General features: G+C 44.7%; 1 protein-coding gene across 1 annotated transcript; it reads right to left on the bottom strand.

Annotated features, from left to right (window-relative positions):
• Positions 1-33: 33 nt before the first annotated feature.
• Positions 34-25496, bottom strand: cpsf3 (cleavage and polyadenylation specific factor 3). The gene is made up of 18 exons (XM_084314758.1): positions 25322-25496; positions 24816-24879; positions 24630-24727; positions 23091-23219; positions 16875-17052; positions 13837-13926; positions 13524-13674; positions 12541-12716; positions 12028-12186; positions 10928-11074; positions 7855-8007; positions 5837-5945; positions 5236-5334; positions 4971-5065; positions 3541-3628; positions 3378-3447; positions 2701-2797; positions 34-440 (listed from the first exon to the last, which is right to left on the bottom strand). Exons 1-18 carry the CDS (start codon positions 25390-25392, stop codon positions 339-341), a joined length of 2076 nt encoding a protein of 691 aa, XP_084170884.1. The 5' UTR covers positions 25393-25496; the 3' UTR covers positions 34-338.
• Positions 25497-26670: the final 1174 nt, after the last annotated feature.

A 26670-nucleotide genomic window follows, 5' to 3' on the forward strand; every position in this document is an offset into this window, starting at 1 on the left:
CACAGAAATAATCAGAATACCCCAACATCGACACCGAGTCATTGGTCAGTCAAAGACCTTTATTCAGTCATAAAGTGATTGGTCGTCTTTCAATTCAATTCATTTAATATTTTTATAAAAAAGTACAAAGGCTATTCCAAAATAAACTGATGGCGATTCCGTTGGAATCGTGTTTTACACACAGATTTCTTTGTGTACGGCAACAGCTAGACAAACAGGAATGAAAGGAAAGAAAAAAACATCTACATCTTCTATAAAAAACTATCTGCTCTGCTCCTTCTTGAGGATGAAGCCAGAGAGTGATCCGTCCCAGAGGAGTGAGACGCTCCTCCTCCTGCTCAGCTGACGGGGTCGAGGGCGTCGTACAGACGCTGAATAGCCAGCTCCACCATCTCTCTCAGGGTCTCGTCTTCAGCGCTGCCGTCCTCATACTTCACCGTCTGCAAACAAGGAGGGTTCCAGTTAGAAAACACATCATATGTATGCCATTTATTCTTTTCTGTAGGAGCTACAAGAGCCGCCCCTCCCTTAACACTTTGAGTGCCAGCCATGCAGAGAGCTAAAAGGCTCCATATGCCAGCGTCCACTTCAATGATTAGAACTCTCATATTTGCAAAACGCATAAACTATGTCTTAAATTATGGCTGTGTGTCTAATCTGGCCGTCGCTTATCAATGACTTGTTTGCAGTCAACAGTCGAAATGGATTGTTTTTTTTAATCGGTTCATTTCCATTTTATACCTTTTTGAAAAACGCAATTTTTTTTTAAGTTTCAGGAAAATATTAAGATTCTGTGATAATCGGCCTTTACTGGAATATTCTGGAATACACAAAAAACTGTCATTTTTCAGCCTATTTATGAATCGTTTTCAAATAAACGCTAGATTATCGATAGTATATGTGTACTTATGCACAGATGTATATAATGTATTTATTATTTAAATGCCTTTATTTCATATTCGATGCCGACGGTAGGCTATATATAGCACATTGTTATTAATCTTATTAAACTGTATGCTTCACCTAGCACCGGGATTTGTAACCGCACAAAAGCACCGCTGCGGGAGCATCTTCTCACTGAGAACACACAGCCTGCACTTAACTTTTTTCTTTTCTTTCCCCCTCACAATTTATTTAACGTGCCCTGGCTGGCTGGCTCGGCGAGGCTCTCTGTAGCCTATACCGGCTCTACCGGACCCGGTGTCTGCGAGTGATGGGGGCTAGTGGCGAGTGAGGTGGCGAGCTTCTCTCACGGTTTTCTGGACAGCTTCGGTCCCTCGCTGGTGCCTTGGCGGCTCATCATCATCCCCCGGTGCGCGTCTCGCCGGAGTCATGGAGTATTATTTATTAGCAGTTTAAAGACAGCGCAACTGTCTTTCCGGTATGTCAAGTATTTGAGCCGTGCCGTTTATTAAAGTCAACGTGTAAATACGGCAATTGGGGGGTAGAGGTGCGTGTTCACCAGCAGAGGGGTCGGCTGACAGGCAGCAGGCTTTGCCCCAAGCGGGATTCAAGCAGTCAACACGGAGCTGCGAGAGAGAGGTTCAGCACCTTGGACAGCGTGACAAATGCACCCATTTCATTGGCTGTCACTCTGTTACACTATACACGGCTGGCTCCGCAGGGGTAGAGGTGCATGTTTCTTCTGACTCAAGTGACACCGACACACTTAATTGGAGTGAGGCATTAAGACTGTGCAGGAGACGCTGGGTTCGAGCCCAGCTCTCGGCGTTGCTACCAGCTTGGCTGGTCGTTCATACTAACAATTGGCAGTGTTAGGGGTGGGAAAGCTGGTGGGTGGGGATCGGATGTTGTGGACAGCGACTCCTACAGGTCGGTTGGTGCACCTGCGCAGCAGAATCAGGAAGTGACGGGGGCAGCGTGAGCCTCCCACGTGCTACTCCTCGCCACTGAGAGGTCGCGCTGTGCAGGTGAAAAGATGCAACGGCTGCCTCCTCGTGTACCGGAGGGGACATGTGACGCAAGGCTTCGTCCACATTGCAGCTGACCAGTGGGAGGCATGGTCTAACAACATCCGAGACAGGGGAGGGGAAAATTGGACAATACGAAATTGGGATGGGAGAAAACCAGAAAATGGGGAGAAAAAGTAGAAAAAAGAAGAATAAGTATACACCTGTACAATCTACATTTCCCACGTTATTGTCCTGCAAATGAATGCAATTGGCAAAGCATATTCATGAATATTACGATGAAATAAATAAAATAAAAAGAACAATCCACTAAAACATCTAAATAATAGTATAACCGTTAGCTAAGAGAATCTATTTTAGTCAAGGACTGTACACAACTCTGTATGTTCAGTCACACAGTAACACTGTAGGGACTCACCCTGGTCTCTAATGTACATTCAGTCACACACCAACACTGTAGGGACTCACCCTGGTCTCTAATGTACATTCAGTCATACACCAACACTGTAGAGACTCACCCTGGTCTCTAATGTACATTCAGTCATACACCAACACTGTAGGGGACTCACCCTGGTCTCTAATGTACATTCAGTCACACAGTAACACTGTAGGGACTCACCCTGGTCTCTAATGTACATTCAGTCATACACCAACACTGTAGGGACTCACCCTGGTCTCTAATGTACATTCAGTCATACACCAACACTGTAGAGACTCACCCTGGTCTCTAATGTACATTCAGTCACACACCAACACTGTAGGGACTCACCCTGGTCTCTGGGTCGATATAAGCAGTATTTCCATCCACTGTAACCGTCAAGTCTTTGTCATCTTTGAAATTCACACAGTCCTCTCCGAACATGTCTCTGTGAAGAGAAGGAACACCAGACTTTAAAATCCAGGCCACATCATAGGTTTCAACAACATCTATGACCTCAGAAATATGGACACTTGGTCATTATGGACATGTGTGTTAGTATAGACACCTGCAAATATCTCATTATGTTAAAAGATGAACCATTAGATTATCCACTATGATGAACATCTATTAGATTATCCACCATGACGAACATCTATTAGATTATCCACCATGACGAACATCTATTAGATTATCCACCATGACGAACATCTATTAGATTAACCAACATGATGAACATCTATTAGATTATCCAACATGAGGAAGATCTATTAGATTAACCAACATGAGGAACATCTATTAGATTATCCAACATTATGAACATCTATTAGATTATCCAACATGATGAACATCTATTAGATTATCCAACATTATGAACATCTATTAGATTATCCAACATGAGGAACATGCATCATGAAAATCTGATGCGGACCGTATAGGGTTGATATGTTGATTTTCTTTTGTCAATGAATGAAGTATTGAGATATTCTCCAGATATTCTTGTTGAGTTTTCAGTCCTCAACACTCACTGTAGCATGATCTCCAGCCTCTCCAGGAAAGTCTCCATGTCCACGCCGTCGTCCTTCTTGGACTCCACAACTACAATGACAGAACAGTATCAGGACAACGGGACACAGGATCTATTTCTTTGGTTCTGTTCAGATTCCGTATTATTCCTTTATGTATACTGACGTCTCTGAGCCTTGGGGTTGGACTGGACCTGCAGAACCACGGTGGTGACCGCATCAGCATACATGTCGTTCAGAGGGTTGGCGAGCCACTGTGGAGGGACAGACAACCGTCAGGGCGTTTACCTCGCAGGGACCCGCCCGCACTCTTTTCTTGATCCTCCAATCACAACTATTGCTTCCCATGCAATGTTTGGCAAGAAAAGAGGGCAGGGCTACATTTTCTGCTATCGTGTTAGTGATGTTATCGTGCATCAGTCGTGGAATAGAGCTGGGCGATATATCTATCTATTGTTTATTGTATCTTTTTTCATAAAAGGTGAATCGTGATACACAATTTGGTGTCTAAATTAATAATAAAAAGCAAATGTTGACAACATGACAAACATCTATTAGATTATCCAACACGATGAACATCTATTAGATTATCCAACACGATGAACATCTATTAGATTATCCAACACGATGAACATCTATTAGATTATCCAACACGATGAACATCTATTAGATTATCCAACACGATGAACATCTATTAGATTAACCAACATGATGAACATCTATTAGATTATCCAACACGATGAACATCTATTAGATTAACCAACATGATGAACATCTATTAGATTATCCAACACGATGAACATCTATTAGATTATCCAACACGATGAACATCTATTAGATTATCCAACATGATGAACATCTATTAGATTCTCCAAGATGATGAACATCTATTAGATTATCCAACACGATGAACATCTATTAGATTATCCAACATGAAGAACATCTATTAGATTATCCAACATGATGAACATCTATTAGATTATCCAACATGAAGAACATCTATTAGATTATCCAACATGATGAACATCTATTAGATTAACCAACATGAAGAACATCTATTAGATTATCCAACACGATGAACATCTATTAGATTAACCAACATGAAGAACATCTATTCGGTTTTCCATCAAAGCAGATATGACATCTATCAATATTGAAATAAGTCTTGATATAGAAATGTTTTTATAAATAAAAAGGTACATTTAAATGGTAAATGGCTGCATTTATATAGAGCTTTACAATTTGTTTCTCACATTTTTACCCATTTATTCACACATTCACACACCGATGGCGGAGGCAACCATGCAAGGTACCAACCTGCTCATCGGGAGCAATTAGGAGTTAAGTGTCTTGCTCAAGGACACTTCGACACGCTGGCCGGGAATCGAACCGGGAACCTCCGGATTACCAGACGACTGCTTTACCTCCCGAGCCTCTGTGCTTTTATTTTGAGGTGCCAAACCGAAGTCCCATTTAATCTTCTTTGTGGTAGTTTGACACCCATGGACAACCAATTTGTCCATTCCTGTGTGGCATTGCCCGTCACCAAGGCTCATCGCGGAAAATTCATAATTCCAACAGTGACGGTTCTCTCACCTCCAGCACCACCATGCCTCCTTCATGCACCAGGGTGATGTGCTTAAAGATCTTCACAGTGATCTTCTCCGCTGCCTCCACCTGCTCCACGTCTCCTGTGACAACAGAGGACATAGGAAAGGATGAGCACAACAACATTCACTTTTGAGAGATGAGAAGAAGAGGGATTCAGAGAAGAGGGAGCTGCGAAGAGGAGGAGGAGGAGTAGGTTGAGGAAGAGGCAGGTGGATGGGAGACAAGAGAGTGTGGAGAAGCGGTGACCCACCGGCTAGACTCCGCAGCTGGCTGACCAGCACCGAGATGGGGCCGGAGAAGGGAATGGCCTGGGTCTGCTTCACCGTGCTCATGGCGAGGTCCGTGTAGTCTGGAAAGACACAGAGCGGGTTATCTATGAACGCAGACCGTGACACACCAGAGCTCCTGCAGGCTCTCCCTCTCTCCTGGGCGTGGAAGGCTGACATGGCGGCACAAACTGAGATTTCAGCACAAGTAGGCTCTGTGCCAACTGGGGTGTTTTAGGGTTGGGTTATATTAGGGATGCTATTGTTGAGCTTTCCATACTTTAACAGGTAGCACTTGCTGGCAACTCTGATCGCCAAAGCAAGACGCATATAGTCCAAAATAGTCTGCAAAAAACATCATCTCGCATTTGACATCCTGACCGGCTAAACTAAACGAACGCTAGAAACATCATTGTTAGGAACTGCAGCGCACGGCCACATCTTAACCCTTTCACTGCCACACTACAGAAGGTTAACCTTTCACTACCACTGTGGGTGTGAAAGGGTTAACCTTCTGGATTGTCGCAGTGAAAGGGTTAACACACACACACACACACAACAGGGTGTAGAGAGAGCAGCACTCACTGGACAGGTCTGAGGGGCTGAGGATGTGGTAGCTGAAATTCCGTTTCACCAGGATGCCAGACACTCTCTGACCCTGAGCACATTTCTCATCAGCCAGAGAACCCATCACCTGCAACACAGAAGACAGAACTTTAAAAGGAACACGCCAACATTTGGGGAAATTAACTTGCAGTCTTCTCCAGAGAGAGACAAGAAGATAGATACCAGTTTCCTCTCTGTGCGTTCAGTAGAAAGCTATCTGGCTGCACGTTAGCCTAGCTTAGCACAATGAATGGAAGCAGACATGGCCGGTTAGCCTTTGGGAGAGGTGTTAGTTGGACAATGCCTAGGCTACCCGGCACTGTCCGCTTTCTATTGAATATACAATGGATTATACAACCCCCATTGTATATTCCTGTTTATAATGAAGTCCTGGATGAAGCCAATGTGTTGCAGGAAACCAAAATAACTTTCGAACTAGGTTAGGAAGCTACTTCTGTGTAACCAAATATGGCCTTTACTCCCTTGCTTTATCCAACCCTGCCTCATAACAAGCATTTGAATGGATAGAAAATCCAAACTGGGAGAAATATTTCCATGTGTCTGTAAAAATGCAATACGTGTGCTGTTAAATGCTTCCCACCAACACCAACTATATATAGTGAAAATATTTAGTTCCGCCTGGCTAATTTGTCATTGCAATCTAGTGCGGTTAAATATCGATTCGGGAGGCAGCGATATCAACAAAGAATAGCGATACTTAAGTGAATAGATTTTTTGCCCCACCCTTAGGCCATGTCCAGACTAAACCGATTTCGGTCGTATCGGTCAAAGTATTTGAATTGATCGTATGTACCTTTCATCCACACGGAACTGCGTTCTGGCAGCCTTAAGACGCTACTTTCTGAGACCGGCTTCCAGAGTGCGCAATTCTGAAGACGCTCCCCTTTTGTCACCAACTTCACAAGCGATACGCGTCTTCTCCTGAACCGATGACACGATAGCCCACCTCTCCCTTAACCCGCATGTGCAAACTCAGCCAAACATCACCAACCACCGTCGACAACAGATTGACATCTTCCTTACAGTGTTACAGAAGCTATTGAGCTTGATCTGGCTTTTACAGCTAAATGTACTTTTTCTGAAAACCCAAGTAGTAGCCAAGCACATACTGTTCCATAGCATACCCCTTCAGTTGATCATGACAAATCCTCTTACCTTGACGATTAAAAAGCCTCCATAATTTAGTAAATAGTATCCCCATGGCATGGTGTCGAGCTGTAGCCAGCAAGGTATGCTATGCTATCAACATTAGCTAAATAGCTAACCAACTAAATACAAGAGATAGTGGTATCCTGAGGTAACGTTAAATACAGACAACTTTTGCTACAATTACAGTGGTATCCTGAGGTAACGTTAAATACAGACAACGTTTGCTAGTCGAAAGGACTGGACAGTGGACACGGACAAGTTAAACATCAATCAATTAATTTAATAGAACAGTTAGTTTGATCTGCCTCCGACCGCACCACGGGGCTATTATATTATATACAGCTTTGAGCGTTCTCTCTCGCCTGCCGATTAAAATCAGCAGCTCGTCCTCCTCCTCCTCGTGTAGCTGCTTGCGCTTGTGTGTCTCTGAAAACTAGCGTCGGCTCAAAAGCACAGAACCGGACACACAAGTTATCGAAAACAACAACGACAACACTTCCGGTCGGGGTTTTCAAAATAAAAGAGCGACGTCTAAAAACAGGAAAGACATTTATTTTGTAAATTTGTGGCACACACTAATAATCTTGAGACGTTTTCGTTTTTACGGAAACATTTTTTTAAATGAAAACGAAAAAGATCAAAATCGTTTTTAGTCTGGACAAGGCCTTAGTATGCATTGTTTACATTGTTACATTGTTTCAATGCGACATTCCCTGATTAGATAAATGGAGGAAAGAAAATAAACAAACACATCTGTCTAACAAATGATACACATTCCCAAAAGAGACAAATCTACAACCCCAGTAGAGGACCTGTGGCGGTCTCACCTTGGCCAGTTTCTCTCCTCTGAAGTTCAGGTTTACGGCCTCTGTGTTGCGGGGGTTGTGGACCTCGATGTGGACCTCGTCGTTGTCTTCGTATTCCCTGATCAGAGCAGCCTTCAGACGGGCCATCTCGTTCTGCTCCCCATGGACCAGGATCTGAACAAGACCAGGATACACTGGGTCTATACACTGGGTATCTATTCTGAGATATGTACAGTATTATAAACTCACACCCTCGAACACCTTAAGAGCTACATTATTATAAGGCTCCCCCCTTTCATGCATCTATGATAAAACATAATACCGATAATCTAGCGTTGAAATTGTTGTGACAATTATGCAAATCCATTTTACACAATTATGTAAATCACAGTTTAGCCCATACGGTGAGAATAATTACGAGTCACAGCAATAATATAAAAACAGAGTCTTACCTTAAGGTGTATTTGAAGAAAGTTTATTAAAGATACCGACAATTCTTACGGTAACTGAGTCTCTCTGGGTCCCTGCTAATCAGGGATATCGCATCATCATTACCTCTGCCCAATGCAGCTACGTCCATCATCAGAGATAACTCAGCTCTAAGCTGAGTTTATCCGTTACTAGCTGACTACCTCCAGTGTTCCATAAAGTTCTGGAGGAGAGACTAAAAAGCACACGGTAACATCAGCTTATATAATAAATAAAAGATGAGGCTTTTCTTATCATACAAAATGATCTTTAACCAATCAATGACCCTTGTGTCATTTATCCTGTGGGTTATTGGACATCTGATTCATGATGTAAATGAGCGTTATCCAATGAGTTATAAACTCTCACCCTCAAACATCTTAAGAGCTACATTATTCTAAACTCACCCTCAAACATCTTAAGAGCTACATTATTATAAACTCACCCTCAAACATCTTAAGAGCTACATTATTATAAACTCACCCTCAAACATCTTAAGAGCTACAGTATTATAAACTCACCCTCAAACATCTTAAGAGCTACAGTATTATAAACTCACCCTCAAACATCTTAAGAGCTACATTATTATAAACTCACCCTCAAACATCTTAAGAGCTACAGTATTATAAACTCACCCTCAAACATCTTAAGAGCTACAGTATTATAAACTCACCCTCAAACATCTTAAGAGCTACAGTATTATAAACTCACCCTCAAACATCTTAAGAGCTACATTATTATAAACTCACCCTCAAACATCTTAAGAGCTACATTATTATAAACTCACCCTCAAACATCTTAAGAGCTACAGTATTATAAACTCACCCTCAAACATCTTAAGAGCTACAGTATTATAAACTCACCCTCAAACATCTTAAGAGCTACATTATTATAGTCACCCTCAAACATCTTAAGAGCTACATTATTATAAACTCACCCTCAAACATCTTAAGAGCTACAGTCAGGGGAGGAAACTAACTTTTTGGCTTACCAGCCAACTGGCGAGTATCTGATTTTTTTTACCAGCCAAACAGATTTTTTACCAGACAAAAAAAATCGCTAATTGTGATAATTACTTCTTTGTATGTCAAGCCGCGTCAATGTTGTGTATGCATCTGGGTAGGTACACTGTGCCTTTAAGACAGCACGGTGGTCTTACGACAGTGCTGTGAAGTACCGTCAAGTGTTGTGGTAACGTCAGTTGAGTTGGTGTGCTGTTGTGCACAGTGCACTGGTTGAGCTAGCCCCTTTCGTGACTGCGATGTGCAAGCCAGGGGCTTTTGAGCATGAAATAAAATGTCTAACCTTACGTCGTAGTCCGGTGCTTTTTTGGAAACATTATAGTCATAACAGATACACCTAGCTGGCTGCTTTGAGCACACGGGGCTAACGTTAGCTAGCAAGCAGCTATAGCTAAAACGCTAACTAGAAGCTAACCACTGTATACAGTTCCAGTAGACTAACATTACACCTCTGTGATTTAAATGTGTCCTTAGTAACTTATACTCGAGGGTTGTACTAGGGTTGGATGCAGTTCCCCGTTGGTCAGTCTGTCTGTTTTCCATCTTCTGCTGTGTTTAACGTTATCTGTTTGCGAGTGCTCCTGATGGCTAGCCTAGTACCGCGGGACCTTTATTATTATATGTCCGCGGGTTGGCCAGTACTGCGCAAACGTTTATTAAACATTATATGTCCGCGGGTGGGCTTGTGCAGTGCTCTCGTGGCACTGTCAACTAAAGCGAACACTCAGAAGACGCGCACCGTTTGCCAGTGCAGTGATTGCAGAATGTTTTTTATTTTTTTGTATACTCGCCAGCAGGGGAGGAAACTAACTTTTTGGCTTACCAGCCAACTGGCGGGTATCTGATTTTTTTTACCAGCCAAACGTAAAAAATACTAGCATTTGGCCAGTAAAGTGGCCTAATTTCCTCCCCTGGCTACAGTATTATAAAGTCACCCTCAAACATCTTAAGAGCTACAGTATTATAAACTCACCCTCAAACATCTTAAGAGCTACATTATTATAAAGTCACCCTCAAACATCTTAAGAGCTACAGTATTATAAACTCACCCTCAAACATCTTAAGAGCTACAGTATTATAAACTCACCCTCAAACATCTTAAGAGCTACATTATTATAGTCACCCTCAAACATCTTAAGAGCTACATTATTATAAACTCACCCTCAAACATCTTAAGAGCTACAGTATTATAAAGTCACCCTCAAACATCTTAAGAGCTACAGTATTATAAACTCACCCTCAAACATCTTAAGAGCTACAGTATTATAAACTCACCCTCAAACATCTTAAGAGCTACATTATTATAAAGTCACCCTCAAACATCTTAAGAGCTACAGCATTATAAACTCACCCTCAAACATCTTAAGAGCTACAGTATTATAAACTCACCCTCAAACATCTTAAGAGCTACATTATTATAAACTCACGCCCTCTCAAACATCTTAAAAGGGTAAATGAGTTGCTCTTGGGTTACAACACGGTTATGGAAGCTAAAGCCAGTTCAATGACCAATATTAGTTTTGTCTTTAATGTCTCAATAAAGATATTATCTTTCTGTTGGGAGTTAAACTCTTTTGACTTTGGTTTGAAACCAGGCTACTTACCACATGAGGAGGCTTGAGAGCTCTGATGAACTCGCTGGTCTGCTGGTAGTCAGTGTGGGCAGAGAAGGAAATGTAGTCCACAGACATCTTCAGCTGAAGCTTCTGACCGGACATGGTGGTGATCTCCTCCGGCTCAGACATGATGTGCTGGAAAACAAAAGGAACTGTTCAGATATCATGCAGGTCAACATCGACAGGGCTACTTTTAACTGTACCATTTTGCGTCCCGGTGTGACTGAACCTATTGTAGGAGAAAATGTATAGTTTCCATACCAGAAGATCATAATTACTATTGATCTACAAATCAGTGATATTTAGGGTTGTGTAAGAACACTAACTTCCCGTCGAGCTCTGTAACATATTAACGTTGACAGACCTCTGTGGGAAGGTTTGTGTTCATCTTCATCAAACAATATTCAAGGTAGAATGTGTACAAAAGCAGGACATGATAACATAACCCAGAACATTAAAGCCAGGTCATCAGGACCGGGGGGGGGGGGACTCGTCAAAGAGCCCATGATCTTTGTCCGATGATGTAAGATCGTATGATTTGAGGGAGGACACGCCTGTTTAGACTTGTCATGTGATCAGCTGTTCTTGAATGTCTATAAATATTAATATATTATGAAAGACCGGGCTTCTCTTTCTTCTGCCGGCCAGTTCTGTTCTGTTCCGTCTTGAACTTCAGTGCTCTAAATTGAATAAAGTACTGTACGTATATGATTAAGACCAGCCTCGTCTACTTTCCTTAAGAAGCTCGGTTCTCCTTCACTATCCTTTCTTTTCATGTGATGAAATGTCACAATACCCCCTCTGCAGCCATTGTGTCCCTCCTAGTAGCCATTCTGTTTAATGAAATTATTTGTGAGACAAAACAGTGCAGGTGAAAGTGACCCATTGGTAAATTGGTCTACTTAGCAGGAGGGACATGAAATGGCTGCTGCAGAACGGTCACAAATGGGAGACATGGCAATTCAGCAAAAGCAATGGATAGCAAAACCAACTTTAAGTTAAAATGATGAAAACAGGCTGCATCATTGCCAAATATTATTTATACCAGAGAGAACATGACTATGTTTATTTATTTAAATTGAGCCCACCTTGGCCAGTGTCCCCTCCACACAGTACCCAGCGATGATGACTCCGTTCCTCTTGTCGGTGCACCAGCTCTCAAACAGCTCCCTGGACAGACCGCTCTGCATCATACCTGGAGACGCCATCACCACGCTGGGACCGATGTCATCAAAATGGTCCATGCTCTGGGGGTAGACACACAGACAGGTCGTCATATGACTTCTATATATAAAATAAAGTTGACCTTGATGCCTTTATACCATCACCACACAAAGGGGTAAAGGGCACAACATGTACCCTTAGATACAAACATCCGGAATGGAATTTACCTATCTCAAACCCTGCCCTCTTTTCTTGATCCTCCAATCGACAACCCTCTGACAAATAAAATGTGTCCTGTAAAAACATTTGTCCGAGGGAGGCAACAGTTGTGATTGGAGGATCAAGAAAAGAGGGCGGGGTCTGAGAGAGGTCAATTCCCATAAAAGGATATTTCCAGGCAACTGACGAGAAGGATGTCGTGGACAAAATATCCTCACCTTGAGGTTGCTGATGTGCTTGAAGACAAAGGGGTTGTTGATGTTGATGGCCTTGCGGATCTTGTCGTTCATGGCGTTGACGTAGGTCTGGTAGACGGCCATGCACTTCTTGGCCAGAGACGAGGCGTAGTAGATGGGGATGTCGTGCAGCTCCGGGTGGTTCTGCCAGTACTCGTCTGAAGAACACACACAGGCGTTAGCGACTTCTAGCCGCCTAGACCCATGATGTCAGTGGGTGGGAGTATTTGCCTCGACAGACACACTCTTCAGCCAATCAACGTAACAGAAGTCATTCAGTCGGAAGGATGACGGAAACATATTTACCGCCGAGAATGTCCGCTAGTGCTACTGGTGTTCTTGTTTAACTGTTATAGAGTCTATTTCTTCTATAACTGCACATATGGCTGTGTTTATTCTACTAACGTTAATGTTACTGCTCGCTGTGTAACTATAGCTATATGTACCCCATTTATATCATATGAACTGAGATTTAAGTCATACATATTTTATTAATTTAGTTATTTATGTATTTTTTTCTTTTTCTCCATCTGTATATGAGAAGTTTTCCTTTTTATATTTTATTGTGCTCTGTAAAACACTATATAATTTCTTAATGTTTTGTTTAAAAAAACCTTTTGGTGTGAAAGACTGGCTTCCAGGCTAGGCGTGTGTGGTTGTAACCATAGAACTGTGAGTGGATAGAATACTGTATATTCTTGAATGGCCTGTATACTTTAAAATGGCTACCAAAAAATATTTGATCATGTTGTTATGATACAAGGTTTTGGTGCATGTATTTTGTATTGCCATGACAAAAGTCACAATTTGCATAAACATTCCAATGGCAGTTGTGTTGACCTCGAGTGTCATGGCACTGTCCCACACATGAACCAAAGACCAATTCCATGACTACTACATTATCAAATGACCATGATAACACTAGGAGAGGCCCTTGCGATCCATCCAAATTGTGTCTCTCTTACCCAGGATGAGCAGCAGCTCCTGGGCTCGGCCCAAGGCAAACACTGGTATGAGACAGCGGCCTTCTCGGTTGACAATGTCATGGACTGTATTGCAGAATCGGGCCTCTCTCTCCTCCCTCTTCTCGTGGATGTGTGTTCCGTACGTGGACTCCTGGAGACACGGAGAGAGAGAGCGCAGACATCCCATAATCATTACTTCTAATGTAGCCTACTGGAAGTCAAAGTGACAGAAGTCGTTGATGAATTCTCCCCCGTTTGTTGTACCAGGGGTTAAAGAGTAAATTGCAGGTGTGTTACTGTAAGCAGGACTCACTGTAATGAGAATATCAGGTTTGACACTGGGGATCTCTGCTGCCATGAGATGTCTGTCCTCCTGACGAGAGAAGTCTCCTGTGTACAGGATCTGTGGACATACAGAATATTAAGACAGGGGGAAACCACTAGCACAATGGGTGATGCATTTCATCCTCTCATTTGACTCACTTGATAGGGAAGGTTCTACTGAAAGCATCAGGTTGCCACCTAGTGGCCGGGATAGGTAGCTAAACATTTCTAAACAAATGTTTACTGAGCAATGACCAGTGTGGGTCTGGGTCAAGGAATCAACACAAGTCATCCTATCATTTGTTTAATGGCAACTGAGGAGTATTGTTGCTGTATTCTTCTGAATCAATTGTTTGAAGGATTTGATTATTTGCCAGCATTCTAAGATATTGACACCCGTTTGTGTATGCGTGTATTTTGTGAAGTAGTATGGACATTTAGTTTACCAAATGCTTATTTATTTTGTTTAGCAATTTGGTTAGGTCTAACCGAATGCTGACTGAACATTAGTCATTATTATCATCATTATTTACATTATTTCCATTTAGTATAATTTTAGATTATTTATGGCATTTATTCCTTTGATTGGAATTGTCCTTTGTTTTTCAGTTTATTGTTGTAGCACACATCTTCTTCAGTAAACACACCACATTTGCATATTCTTGGTATCTAGGTACATCTATGGACCTCAGGGAATGTATTCACAGTGTCAGAAATATTGTGTCTATTACTAGGCTTGGTTAAATTGTGATGAAACAAAGGAGAATATGAATTATGATTTTTCTTTGCATCTTTGACAGTTAATAACACCATGCTAATAATTACCAAACATAAAAAACGTTCAGTACCTTCTTGAGATCATGTGTACAAAAAAATCTAAGGAAATTAATAAAGGGAAGATAATTAAACAGAAGGTTCTGTAGATACAGTACTGAATTCTCCCATCCGGACCAATGCAATTTGAAATATTATTATAGAATATAGAATAAGAGGCTTATAAATTACCTTATTATAGCCAATTCGCACATTTATATATATACATATATTATCTTTCAAATGCCCCGAGTTCAATTTGGATTTAGTATCACCAGGCGTGCATAAGAACAGATAATGATATCTACTGTAATGTACTGTACTTTTTTATTTTCACCACAGTGCAACCATTTTGAAACTAATTTCAGATCTAATTGTTGCTACATGCTAACAAATAGGGAGGAGAAACTAACTGCGTTTCAATATTTGTCAAAAACGTTACCTTTTGTGGCTTATTATCCCGAATAATAACAGTTATTGATATTATTCATTCAGAACGCTGAACCCCCACAGAACCTGCCAGAAAGTGTAGTTTGAAAAAAAATCTGCAGCTATAGAGGCCCTCCACAAAATGGCCGCAAAAAAACTACAATTCCCATGGTTGAGATTTTCAAAATGGTCGCCGTCTCGCAGTAGACTTCAGTAAATCGAAAACTTAAAACTATCTAATGGCACTTTTAACCTATTGCTAAACTAACGTATTGATGATAATATACATTCTACATGCTTTTGTGTCATGTTAGTGATGTTAATACTTGAATACGTTTGATTTTAAAATCGCAAATGTTTTGCATCACTCTGAAAAATATGGATTTATGACCAGATGCCATTTTGGGACCGGATCTGGTCCCGTCGGGTGGAACAGGTTAAATACTGTGACTGAGGATGCAAGGAATAGAGATTAAGTAGACCCTCTCAACACAGAGCCAGTACAGCATCAAAAGGAACAAAGAGAAGAGGAGGAAGTGTACATCAACATAGGGCTGGGCGATATGGCCAAAAACGTTATCGCGATAAAATTATAAAATTATTTTCATATAACTCGATATCGATAATTATCGTCGATATAATTTCTATCAAGTTTAATTAACTTCTTATGCCCGGCGCCGATGGACGGGCTATTAATAGACTTGTTTTGCTGCTGCGAATGTCTCGAGTTGATGTCGTCATCAGTCCGCGCACTAACAGTTAGCCAGAGCAAGCGGTGTATTCCATGACAGTGTACTAACTATCACCCTAAAATACTCCGTTCCGCCCCAATACATTGCAACGACGTCCACCGCATACCCCACACTACTCTAACCGTGGCCTCAGAATTCACGCCACACACCCACTCGGCACGTAAACTATAAAATAGCGGCGTGCAAGCTAATTATCCTAGCCAGCCTTGTTTCTAATGTACTAACTATCACCCTAAAATACTCCGTTCTGCCCCAATACATTGCAACAACGTCCACCGCATACCCCACACTACTCTAACCGTGGCCTCAGAATTCACGCCGCACACCCACTCCGCACGTAAACTATAAAATAGCGGCGTGCAAGCTAATTATCCTAGCCAGCCTTGTTTACTACTAGAGTGTCCTACCTCTCTACCCAGAGGTGCACCGCAGGTCTCCTTCGCTGTCGGCCATCTCCTTCACTGATTGGTTGTTAGTGCGTGTGCTCATATCCAAGCTTGGAAAATCGATATATCGAAACTTTGCGACCACGTTTCATGTTTATTTCGAGGAAATAATTTATCGCGATAGTTAGTTATCGTTATCGTTTTATCGCCCAGCCCTACATCAACACCTGCCCCCTCGGAGCAGAATGACAGAGGCGCTAGTTCAGCTAAGACCTCTTCACCAGGAGCTGCCCCCTCTGAGCAGAATGACCAGTCCACCTCACTCTAAACATAGCTCTAGGGAAAGGTATAGGCCCCCAACTGAGGCAACTGCTACAGGCAGCAGCGGATCCTACACATACTGCAGTGGTAGCAATGCTAGCACTGTTGCTCTTCTGTTGGACTCGGTGAGACAAACAGCCTACACACCCTAATTGTGTATCAAAAGCAACAAAAGAAAACTGTTCCTCAAAGCAGATATACTTTCATATAGAGCATCGAGCACTCCGAGCATGATTTCAGTGTAATCACACTGACTTAAGAGATTGATGCTTTTACAAAGTAGCTCATATTTGCTGGTATAAAGTATTTAATCAACCGGTCCTCACCTTCACACCAGCGATTTCAATCATGAACATGGCGGCTCCCAGGACGTGGCCGGCGTGGTAGCACCAGAACTTAATACCGGCCACCTCCTTCACCTCGTGGAAGTTGATGGTCTCTATCTTATCCATGCTCTCCTCCAGGTCCGTCTCTGTGTAGAGCATTTCATCTGCTGAGATATTGCTGTTAAAATAAAGATATTGCTGTTAAAATAAACATATTACTGTTCAAATAAAAGCATGTGGGTGTAAAGTAGGATGAAGTCATAATGATCTGAACATGTCAGCGTTACTGTACATCAGCACATGCCATACAGAAATGTAACCCCTAGCAATGTCAGTGCCGCAGTCTACTCAGCCGTTACATTTCAACTGGCCTCGCGTCTCGCTCTGCTACCGAGATAACCTCTTATCTCCTCGCACCTAGCGTGCACATGAAACAAAAACAAATGCACCCACTTGCACGTGACCGCGCCACCCCCATGCGTCCCTATATGATGCCGGAAGTGGTCATGCCTCACCCTTCCTCATTTCGTTTCCAACACTGACGTAGCAGTGCAACTGGTTGTTATGAAACGTAGGGAGAAATTACACAATGTTGGGTATTTGCCAGAAGTTCACCAGCCCCCGGAACCTTCTCGGCACATCCTAACAGCACAGCGGTCCTGTCCTGGGTTTTCCTCGTCTCGTGACCGAGGGACGTCGCGCGACGGTTAGCAGTCGAGCTAAGTTGTGCACAGGTAAGGCCTGCGCTATCAGGCATCGATACTAGCATGGGTAATACTGCTCGTTGTCTCGTGAGACGACCGAGTGATGTATTGGCGCGGGGGGCGGGATATTTGGGAAAACAGTCGTCATGACTCTTTTGGGTGTTTTTCCAGATATCCTAGAGCGTGCAGCTAATGCTACAATGTTGGGACGCCGTTCCCCATGTACCCCGGCAGGGTTGTCGCCACTCTTCCTTCCTCTTAACCGTTTCATTGCTGAAGGTCAATCGGTGTCTAATGTGGGGGGTTTTGCTGAGGCTTATTTACCCTTTATACGGGTGGATGGGCTGACAACAGGGCGCAAGGCAGGTGTGCCGTGCTTAGAGGGCCAGGTAGCATCGGCCCTTTGCCCTGGCATGGTTGAACGGTATCCCACCCGGAAGCCGACGCCAGAGGGACGAGAGTGGGCTGGTGAAGCTTATATCGCCGCGGGACGGAATTTAGCAGCAACCAATAACATTGCTCATTTGGCTGCTTTTCTGTCCAAAATGGTGTCGGGTGGTGGGGCCTTAGGGCCAGCCGACGTCAAAAACATTGCGCGTGTTTTTGAGGTTATACAGCTTTTGACCCAGCCGCAAGCAGGGAGGGCTAGGATGCTGTCAACACTTGTTCACAGGCATCTTTGGTTGGAACAGTCTCCACTTGAGGAGGAGAGAAGACTTCCCCTCCTCAGGGCTCCCCTCTCCGCAGAGGGACTTTTTGGTCTGTCCGCAGGGGCACGGGCGGTATTTGACCTGGGCCCCACACCACACAGCCAGAGGCGAGAGCACGGCCTCGCCAGAGGCTGCAGCGAGGCCCCCGACCGGCGGCCATGTTTCCCCCGCCTGAGATACCCTGGGCACAAATAAAACAGGCGGCCGAGGGATCGGCTACATTAGATGAGCACGCCCTAAAAAACTGTTGCCGTCTAGCTGTGTCTAGCACGCTCTCCGGTTACTCCCCCTCGCTACGGGACACAGGGCTCTGATTTGTTCCCTTTGGCTGTGGGCCGCGTGCTTCCAGTGAAGCGCAAGCGGCCCCACGTTTCGCTTCTCATGGGGACAGGGGCTGACACCCAGTTGCTAGCTAGGCCTGGGTCTGACTGAGAATGCTGTGCTGTCAAGCGGCTCCCACACCACACGTTCTGCGTCTGTGTTTGGTGAGCCTGGTGTTGTATCAGTCGACGGAGCAGGGTTCCCTGTATCTAAAAAAGGTTGTCAGAGGGGGAACTCTAGGCCCAGGAGGTCGCAGCGTAAGTTCCCCCAGCCCCGCCCTCGCCAGGCCGGGTATCACGTTGGTGCCTCCCCCGACCGGAAGACCGGCGGTGGTCAGTCAGGCACGCGTGGTTTGGGTGGTAGTAATATCACTACAGGGCTACGGTGTGTAGGGACCCACCCTATCGGGCAGTGTGGGGACCACACACCTTGCATGTCCAGCTGCAGAGCAGGCTATCCTCAGCAGTCTATGCTGGGAAGATGCTCAGCGGGGGAGCTTATGTCACCAAGGGTGATGGCCGCTCCCCCCGTATCAGACCGGCCCTTTCTGTCAGGGTCCCCCCTTGGGTGCGATTGCCTCGTTGGTAGAGTCAGGGTGCGATATCCCGGCTCCGCGAGACACCCTGCTCGCGCTGTTGGCGAGTCCAGGGTTGGCAACACACAGCGGGTGGGACCGGGCCTCCTATCTACGGTTCCTGGCGGGCCAGCACCAGTTGGCGGCGGGTGTGCTTTGGGATTATCATCACGTATGGTTACAGGAGTGCCATATGTCGAGGTGGATGGAGAGAACGCTGAGGCTGGGGCTTGTGTTGCAGTTTGCACAACCCCACCCTCCGTTTTTGGGTTTGGTACAGACCCTTTTGTCAGGGTCTGCAGCGGTGACAGCTCTGGCCGACGAGATCCAATCTCTGTTGGCGAAGCAGGCCATCGTCGTGGTCCCAAGGGAGTTTACTCCCGGTATTTTCTGGTGCCCAAGAAATCGGGAGGTGTCAGACCTATACTGGACCTGTCCGCGTTCAATCGGCTGATTGTGGCGAGACGGTTCAGAATGTTGACCGTCAAACACCTGCTAAGCGCTGTCAGAGTGGGAGACTGGTTCACCTCTATAGACCTGAAGGATGTGTACTTTCACATCCCGATCTTCCCTCCTCACAGGAAATTCCTTCGCTTCCTTTTTCAGGGCATAGCGTATGAATACCAGAGGCTGCCGTTCGGCTACTCTCTGGCCCCTCGCACATTCACCAAGTGCGTGGAGACCGCGCTGGGACCTCTGCGTCGTCAGGGGATACGAATTCTATTCTACCTCGACGACATTCTGCTCCTCAGCCGGTCAGAGGAGATCGCCAGGTCTCATACCAGGCTGGTGGTGGAATTCCTCACCAGTCTAGGTTTTGCTGTAAACTGGGAGAAGAGTACTCCTCTTCCCAGTCAACAGGTGGAGTACTTGGGCTTGGTTCTGAGCTCAAGGCCCATGAGGGCAACCCTCTCAGAGCGGCGGCGAGAGGATATTCTCAGCGCGCTCAGGAGGTTCCGTCCTGGCAGGACGGTTACGGCACTGTCCGTGATGTGCCTGCTCGGTATGATGGCATCTGCTCTACCTGTGGTCCCTCTTGGCCTCCTCTTCATGAGGAGGATACAGAGGTGGTTTTTCAGTATGAAAATAGACCCAGTGAATGTCAAGTGGAAGCGACTGAAGGTTCCCGACCACTGGTGGAGGCCTGGTGCCCTCACCAGCGGGATCTCCATGGGCAGCAGGCTATCACACGTCATGGTCTTCACAGACGCCTCCCTCAGGGGATGGGGGGGGGGGGGGGGGGAGACGTGTCGGGCCGACACAGTAGGGGGCAGCTGGCAAGAACCATGCTGCCCGGTCTGCGCTACATATCAATGTGTTGGAATTGAAGGCGGTCCTTCTGGTCCTCAAGCGGCTCGGCCACCTGGTGGTGGGCGAGCATGTTTTGATCAGGACGGACAGCATGACGTCAGCGTCGTATATCAACAGACAGGGAGGAGTACGTTCCCCCCCAACTGCACCGGGCGGCGGTCGAGCTCTGGCTATGGGCGTCTCTCAATCTGCGCAGCCTGAGGGCTCTCCACATCCCTGGCAGGGAGAATGTGGGTGCAGATGCGATGTCGCGGGCGGTCCTCATCCCGACGAGTGGAGACTACGTCCCGACATAGTCAGACGGGTCTGGGACAGATTCAGGGAGGCCACGGTGGACCTGTTTGCGAGCAGACAGTCCCACCAGTGCCCCTTGTGGTTCTCGGTCAGTCGGAAGGACAACCCCCCTCTGGGGGTGGATGCCTTCTCGATGTATCCGTGGCCGCCCGGGATTATGTATGCGTTGCCCCCCATAAACCCGATAGCTCAGCTGTAGGAGCGGGTACGTCGGGAGCGCAGGACTTTGATCCTGATCGCGCCGGGACACGGCTGTGTGGTTCCCGGTCCTGATCCAGCTCTTGGTAGCCCCGCCGTGGGCTGTTCCATGGTCGCCGCGGGCCCTCTCTCAGGCACGCGGAACGCTGTGTCTGCCCCCTGTTCTGGGGCAGCCGTTGATGGTTTGGCTGCTGAGAGGGTGAGTCTGGAGGGGATGTGTCTTAACCCTACTGTGGTTAACACCATCCGGAACGTGCGCGCTCCGTCTACTACCGCTGTTTACGCAGGTAAGTGGCGTGCTTTTCGAGAGTGGTGTGAGGTTGGGGGCCTGGACTCTGTTCTTTCCTTCCTCCAGTCTATCCTGAATAGGCCGTCGGCCACGACAGTGAGGGTATGCGCCGCGGCTATATCCTCTTGTCACATGGGTTTTGAGGGCGGTACGATGTTCAGCCACCCTCTCGTGAAACGTTTCCTGCTTGGCGCTCGGCGTCTCAAGCCTGTGGAACGTTCTCTGTCTCCGAGTTGGGACCTCCAACTGGTCCTGGGCCGGTTGTCGGAGGCCCCGTTTGAGCCTCTTGAGCAGGCGCCATTGGATCGGCTGTCCTTTAAGACTGCGTTCCTTTTGGCCATCACCTACGCTAAGCGCGTGGGTGAACTGTGTGCTCTCTCGGTGCGGCCTGAGTGCCTGTCTATTCGGGCCGATAGCGGTGTGACTCCGAGGCCTAATCCAGTCTTCGTGCCGAAGAATATCCGGAGCTCTTTTCGCTCCAGGGATATTGTGGTTCAGGCGTTTCATCCGCCTCCTCACGCTAGTGGGTTGGAGGCGAGCCTTCACCTGTCGTGTCCTGTCCGTGCACTAAGGGTTTACCTTAGTCGGACGCAGGATCTCAGGGCTTCCGATCAACTTGTTTGTACGGTGGCCCTCGCGCGGGTAAGGCGCTATCCAAGCAGCGCCTGTCACATTGGTTGTGCGAGGGCATTGCCCTTTGCTACACGTTGGCTGGACAGGTCCCCCCCCCCCGGGAGTGTCAGGGCACACTCCACTCGTGGTGTGGCGGCCTCTGCTGCCCTGTTAGGGGGGGCCTCGGTCGAGGACATCTGTGCTGCGGCCTCCTGGTCCTCCCCGGGTCCTTTCGTTAGGTTTTACCTCATGGACATGACTGGGGGTTCTGTCTCCCAGGCGGTCCTGAGGTCCGGGACCTCTCCTGCATCCCGCCATCAGGTGGGCTAGCAGGGGTGTGCGGGTGTGGACCGCGGGGTGCTGTGTCACACGTGGTCCTGCCTGTGCTGTGCGTTCAGGGGTACCCGTTTCCCCCTTTTTCGCACTTTGGTGGAGTTGACTGCCTCCCCCGCTTCGTATCTCAGTAGCAGAGCGAGATGCGAGGCCAGTTGAAATGTAACATATGGTTATTCTATAACCCTAGTTACATGATACTGGCTGAGCGTCTCGGTCTTAGCGCCCTGAGGTCCCTTGGGGGTGTTTCCGCTTATGGAAATCGAATTGGGAAGGGTGAGGCGTGACCACTTCCGGAGTCATATAGGGACGCATGGGGGTGGCGCGGTCACGTGCAAGTGGGTGCATTTGTTTTGTGCACGCTAGGTGTGAGGAGATAAGAGGTTATCTCAGTAGCAGAGCGAGACGCTCAGCCAGTATCATGTAACTAGGGTTATAGAATAACCATACGTTACATGGGACCAAAACCCCTTCATGCATCGCTGTTGTAAATGTTCATTTAAATTCAAAAGGCAACTGAGGTTTCCCTAATTTACAGTCACGCCGAGTGTACATACAGAGTTAAGCAAAAAAGGCATACAAAAAAAATCACACAGCATATAAAATCATAACAATAAGACAAGTAAGGATAACAATCAATTAAAACATGTACAACTTGATTGACAAAGAGAGGAGAGTCTCAAGGACTGTTGGAGTTCATTTCATGAGCTAGGGGGCATCATAGCAAAATGCAGATTTACCCTGTTCCAAGCAAAGTCGAGGGACCTTAACTGGACCAGCCACTAGAACGGGTTCCATAACATAGGTACCAAAATTCCATTCCAATAATGTAGTATAAGTAGCAGAAATGAATATGAAGTCAACATCTACCTGACTTTAACGTAGTCAGACAGTAGCCAGCGATAAATGGCTTTGGTAGCGTGGGTCATGAAGGTCCTCCCTTTGAAACTGGTCTTCTGGAGAAACCAAGGCAAGGCACCACAATGATCTAAATGGAAACTGAAGAAATAGAGAGAAAGAGGTTGTACTAATGAATGTACTAATGAAGGTCAGTTATTAGACAATATGCCATTGTATTCTTGATCCTTGAATAAACAAATAAAACACACAAACTCCAAAAAGCTCCACTTTGATTGAAACGATGTTATCTGATGTTTATCACTTACTATTTCCAAAGTATAGATGACTACATCCTCTGTAATTTGACAGTAGTATAAGCAAAGGTCCATAAGACATACAGCAACTTCAATAATATTGAATAGTGAGTTTTACTTACACGTCAGCAATCACGTCTCCAAAGTGTAAATACAGTGGATATTTAATAACCTGTTCCACACGATGTGAAAATCCGCATAAAATATATACCTAGGTAAATGGAATATTGCTCCACTTCTACAAGGGCTATTTGCATATTCTTGGTATCTAGGTACATCTATGGACCTCAGGGAATGTATTCACAGTGTCAGAAATATTGTGTCTATTACTAGGCTTGCTTAAATTGTGATGAAACAAAGGAGAATATGAATTATGATTTGACAGTGAATAACACCATGATAATAATGACCAAACTTCAAAAACTGACCTCGTTCAGTACCCTCTTGAGATCATGTGTACAAAAAATCTAAGGAAATTAATAAAGGGAAGATGATAAAACCGAAGGTTCTGTAGATACAGTACTGAATTCTCCCATCCGGACCAATGCAATTTGAAATATTATTATAGAATATAGAATATGATGCTTATACATTACCTTATTATAGCCAATTCGCACATTTATATATATATATATATATACATATATTATCTTTCAAATGCCGGAGTTCAATTTGGATTTAGTATCACCAGGCGTGCATAAGAACAGATAATGATATCTACTGTAATCTAGTGTACTTTTTTATTTTCCCCACAGTGCAACCGTTTTGAAACCAATTTCAGATCCAATTGTTCCTACATGCTAACAATAGGGAGGAGAAACTAACTGCAACGTTACCTTTTGAGGCTTATTATCGTGAATCATAACAGTTATTGATATGATTCATTCAGAACACTGAACTTTGAACCCCCACAGTCTCTGACAGGAAGTGTAGTTCGCAAAAATTCCAACGCTGGTCGACAGCTATGCATGTCCTCTACAAAATGGCCGCAAAAACACTACAATTCCCATGGTTAAAAATGTCCATTTCCGGCTTGGATAGACGATCGAAAACTTAAAACGATCTAATGGCACTTTTAACCTATTGCTAAACTAACGTATTGATGATAATATACATTCTACATTCTTTTGACATGTTAGTGATGTTAATACTTGAAAACGTTTGATTTAAAAATCGCAAAAAATATGCAACACTCTGAAAAATATGGATTTAAAGGAAACTCAATACTGATGAGTTATAAGAACAAATCACTCACTGGCTGATGAGAAGCAAGTCAACCTCTGCGGGATCGATCAAGTCAATATAAGGAAGGGCATCCATCCCCTCCAAGCCTGGGTGGATTCCACAATCCAACTGCAGAACAGAACAGTCATGTTAGACCTTTCACTTTAAAGCGAATTAACGTTACACACTTACTTGACGAAACATGACAAGACATTACCATGATTTTGCGTCCCTTGAATTCCAGAATGATGCATGATCGTCCCACTTCTTGACCTGCACCTCTGCGTGCAAACAGAGAAACAATGAATGAATGAATGAATGACTACTTTATTTAACAGGTTGCAGAATTGTTAGGGGGGTGCAGACCAGAGAAAGACGTTTGTCTTGTTTACATTCCCCCATAGCCCCCTTCGTGACTGTGATGCACGCCACTCGGCCAAACCTTGTTGGCGTGCATGACGGTGCATCACAGTCACGAAAGGGGCTAGGTCCCCACAACGAGTGTCACTAAATAAAACGATTTATTCGCTCATCTGATCTGAAACTGATCTGGATGATGAAGTATGAGCACTGAGCAGGTAGTTTAGCACAAAACAAAGGTTTAGCTATACAACATGTGGTGTTAGTACCGTCACACTTCACTCAAATCATTACATATCTGGACTGGAGCGATTCGTTAGCTAATGTTAATTCAGTACAAAACAATGTTAATATAAAACTTACAACGGACGAATGAGGAGTTGGTCACTTTCCTCAGCAGGAACAGTTACATCGGATTTCCGTTTGGTAGCCATGCTTCAAATTATGAACAGACTAATATTATTATACACTTTATTATTTCATAACTTTGTCTAAGTTGTTGCAACTTCAGCGTGGCTAGAGCTAGCTATGTAGGTAGTCGCTAGGCAACTTCCGGTCCATGTCGAAATATATCCGTGTAGTAAACGTTCCCTGCGAACTTTCTGTCCGCAATAAGCGGGGTAGCTCAGATACACACATTCATTATTGTAAAATACTACTAGGTAAATGCAACTTTAGAAGCACAGCTTAAATTAAAGTTATATTGTATTCGTTTGAGGAATCCATTTGTGGTGGGCCTGTTTGATATGGTGGTTGACTACAAAATATTAGTTATACAACAATCAGAATGTTAAAAACCTTCATTCTGGTAGTAGAATATAATTACATTTCCTCCGTTTAATTGTCCACCCGTGAATATTACAATCTGAGATATTTATGGCTTATTTGCATGATATTACTGTGCAGTGATGTTGAATTAATGAATGAATGAATGAATGAAAACTTTATAACAGATTGCAGAATGGTACAATACAGTACGGCTCAATACACACAATTGTTAAGGGGGTGCAGACCTGAGAAAGACGTTTGTCTTGTTTCCATCAGGGTCCCCCATTTTCAATTCATATAGACATTTATGACATACACACAACATGACATTTATGGCATAGGGACATATAGGTATTTAGTACTGATACATTTGTGACTTAAACGGTATATTCAAATATACAGTACTGTTACCCCTAGATCCTGACAGAGTATACATATGATGGGGAGGGGACTGTACATTAGGAGGGGGTGGGTGGGTGGGAGAGAAATATACATACGGCGGGGAGGGAATAATACATGCGGTGGGGAGGACTCAGACTGTCTATTAGGAGGTGGTGGGGGTTTTGGGCATTTACGGTTGATTGATTGATTGATTGAAAAGTTTATTAACAGATTGCAGAATGGGTACAGTACAGTACAGCTCAATACATACAATTGTTAAGAGGATGCAGACCTGAGAAAGACTTTCGTCTTGTTTCCATCAGGGTCCCCCATTTTCAATTCATCATATGACACACATGACATACAGATAGACAGTACTGCTACATCTATACATTTATGACATACCAGATTTTCAAATACAGTACTGTTTGTGATACTAAAAAAAATCCAGAAGAAGAGTATATACATTTGGCATAGAAACTGTGCATTGGGGGAGGTTGGGTAGGTGGGGTGGGGCTGTACATTGGAGGTGGGGGGGGGGGGGGGGTTGGGTGGGGCTGTAC

This window comes from Notolepis coatsorum, assembly GCF_963971535.1.
Source record: "Notolepis coatsorum genome assembly, chromosome: 5".
NCBI lineage: Eukaryota > Metazoa > Chordata > Actinopteri > Aulopiformes > Paralepididae > Notolepis > Notolepis coatsorum.

What these genes read in the sequence shown, in the direction of transcription:
- cpsf3 (XM_084314758.1), bottom strand. Translation starts at nt 25,392, where the DNA reads ATGGCTACCAAACGGAAATCCGATGTAACTGTTCCTGCTGAGGAAAGT. An exon ending in TCAAGGGACGCAAAATCATG is followed by an intron (nt 24,728 to 24,815) that starts GTAATGTCTTGT and finishes TCTGTTCTGCAG; the next exon opens with TTGGATTGTGGAATCCACCC. An exon ending in CAGCCCCTCAGACCTGTCCA is followed by an intron (nt 5,335 to 5,836) that starts GTGAGTGCTGCT and finishes GTGTCTTTCCAG; the next exon opens with ACTACACGGACCTCGCCATG.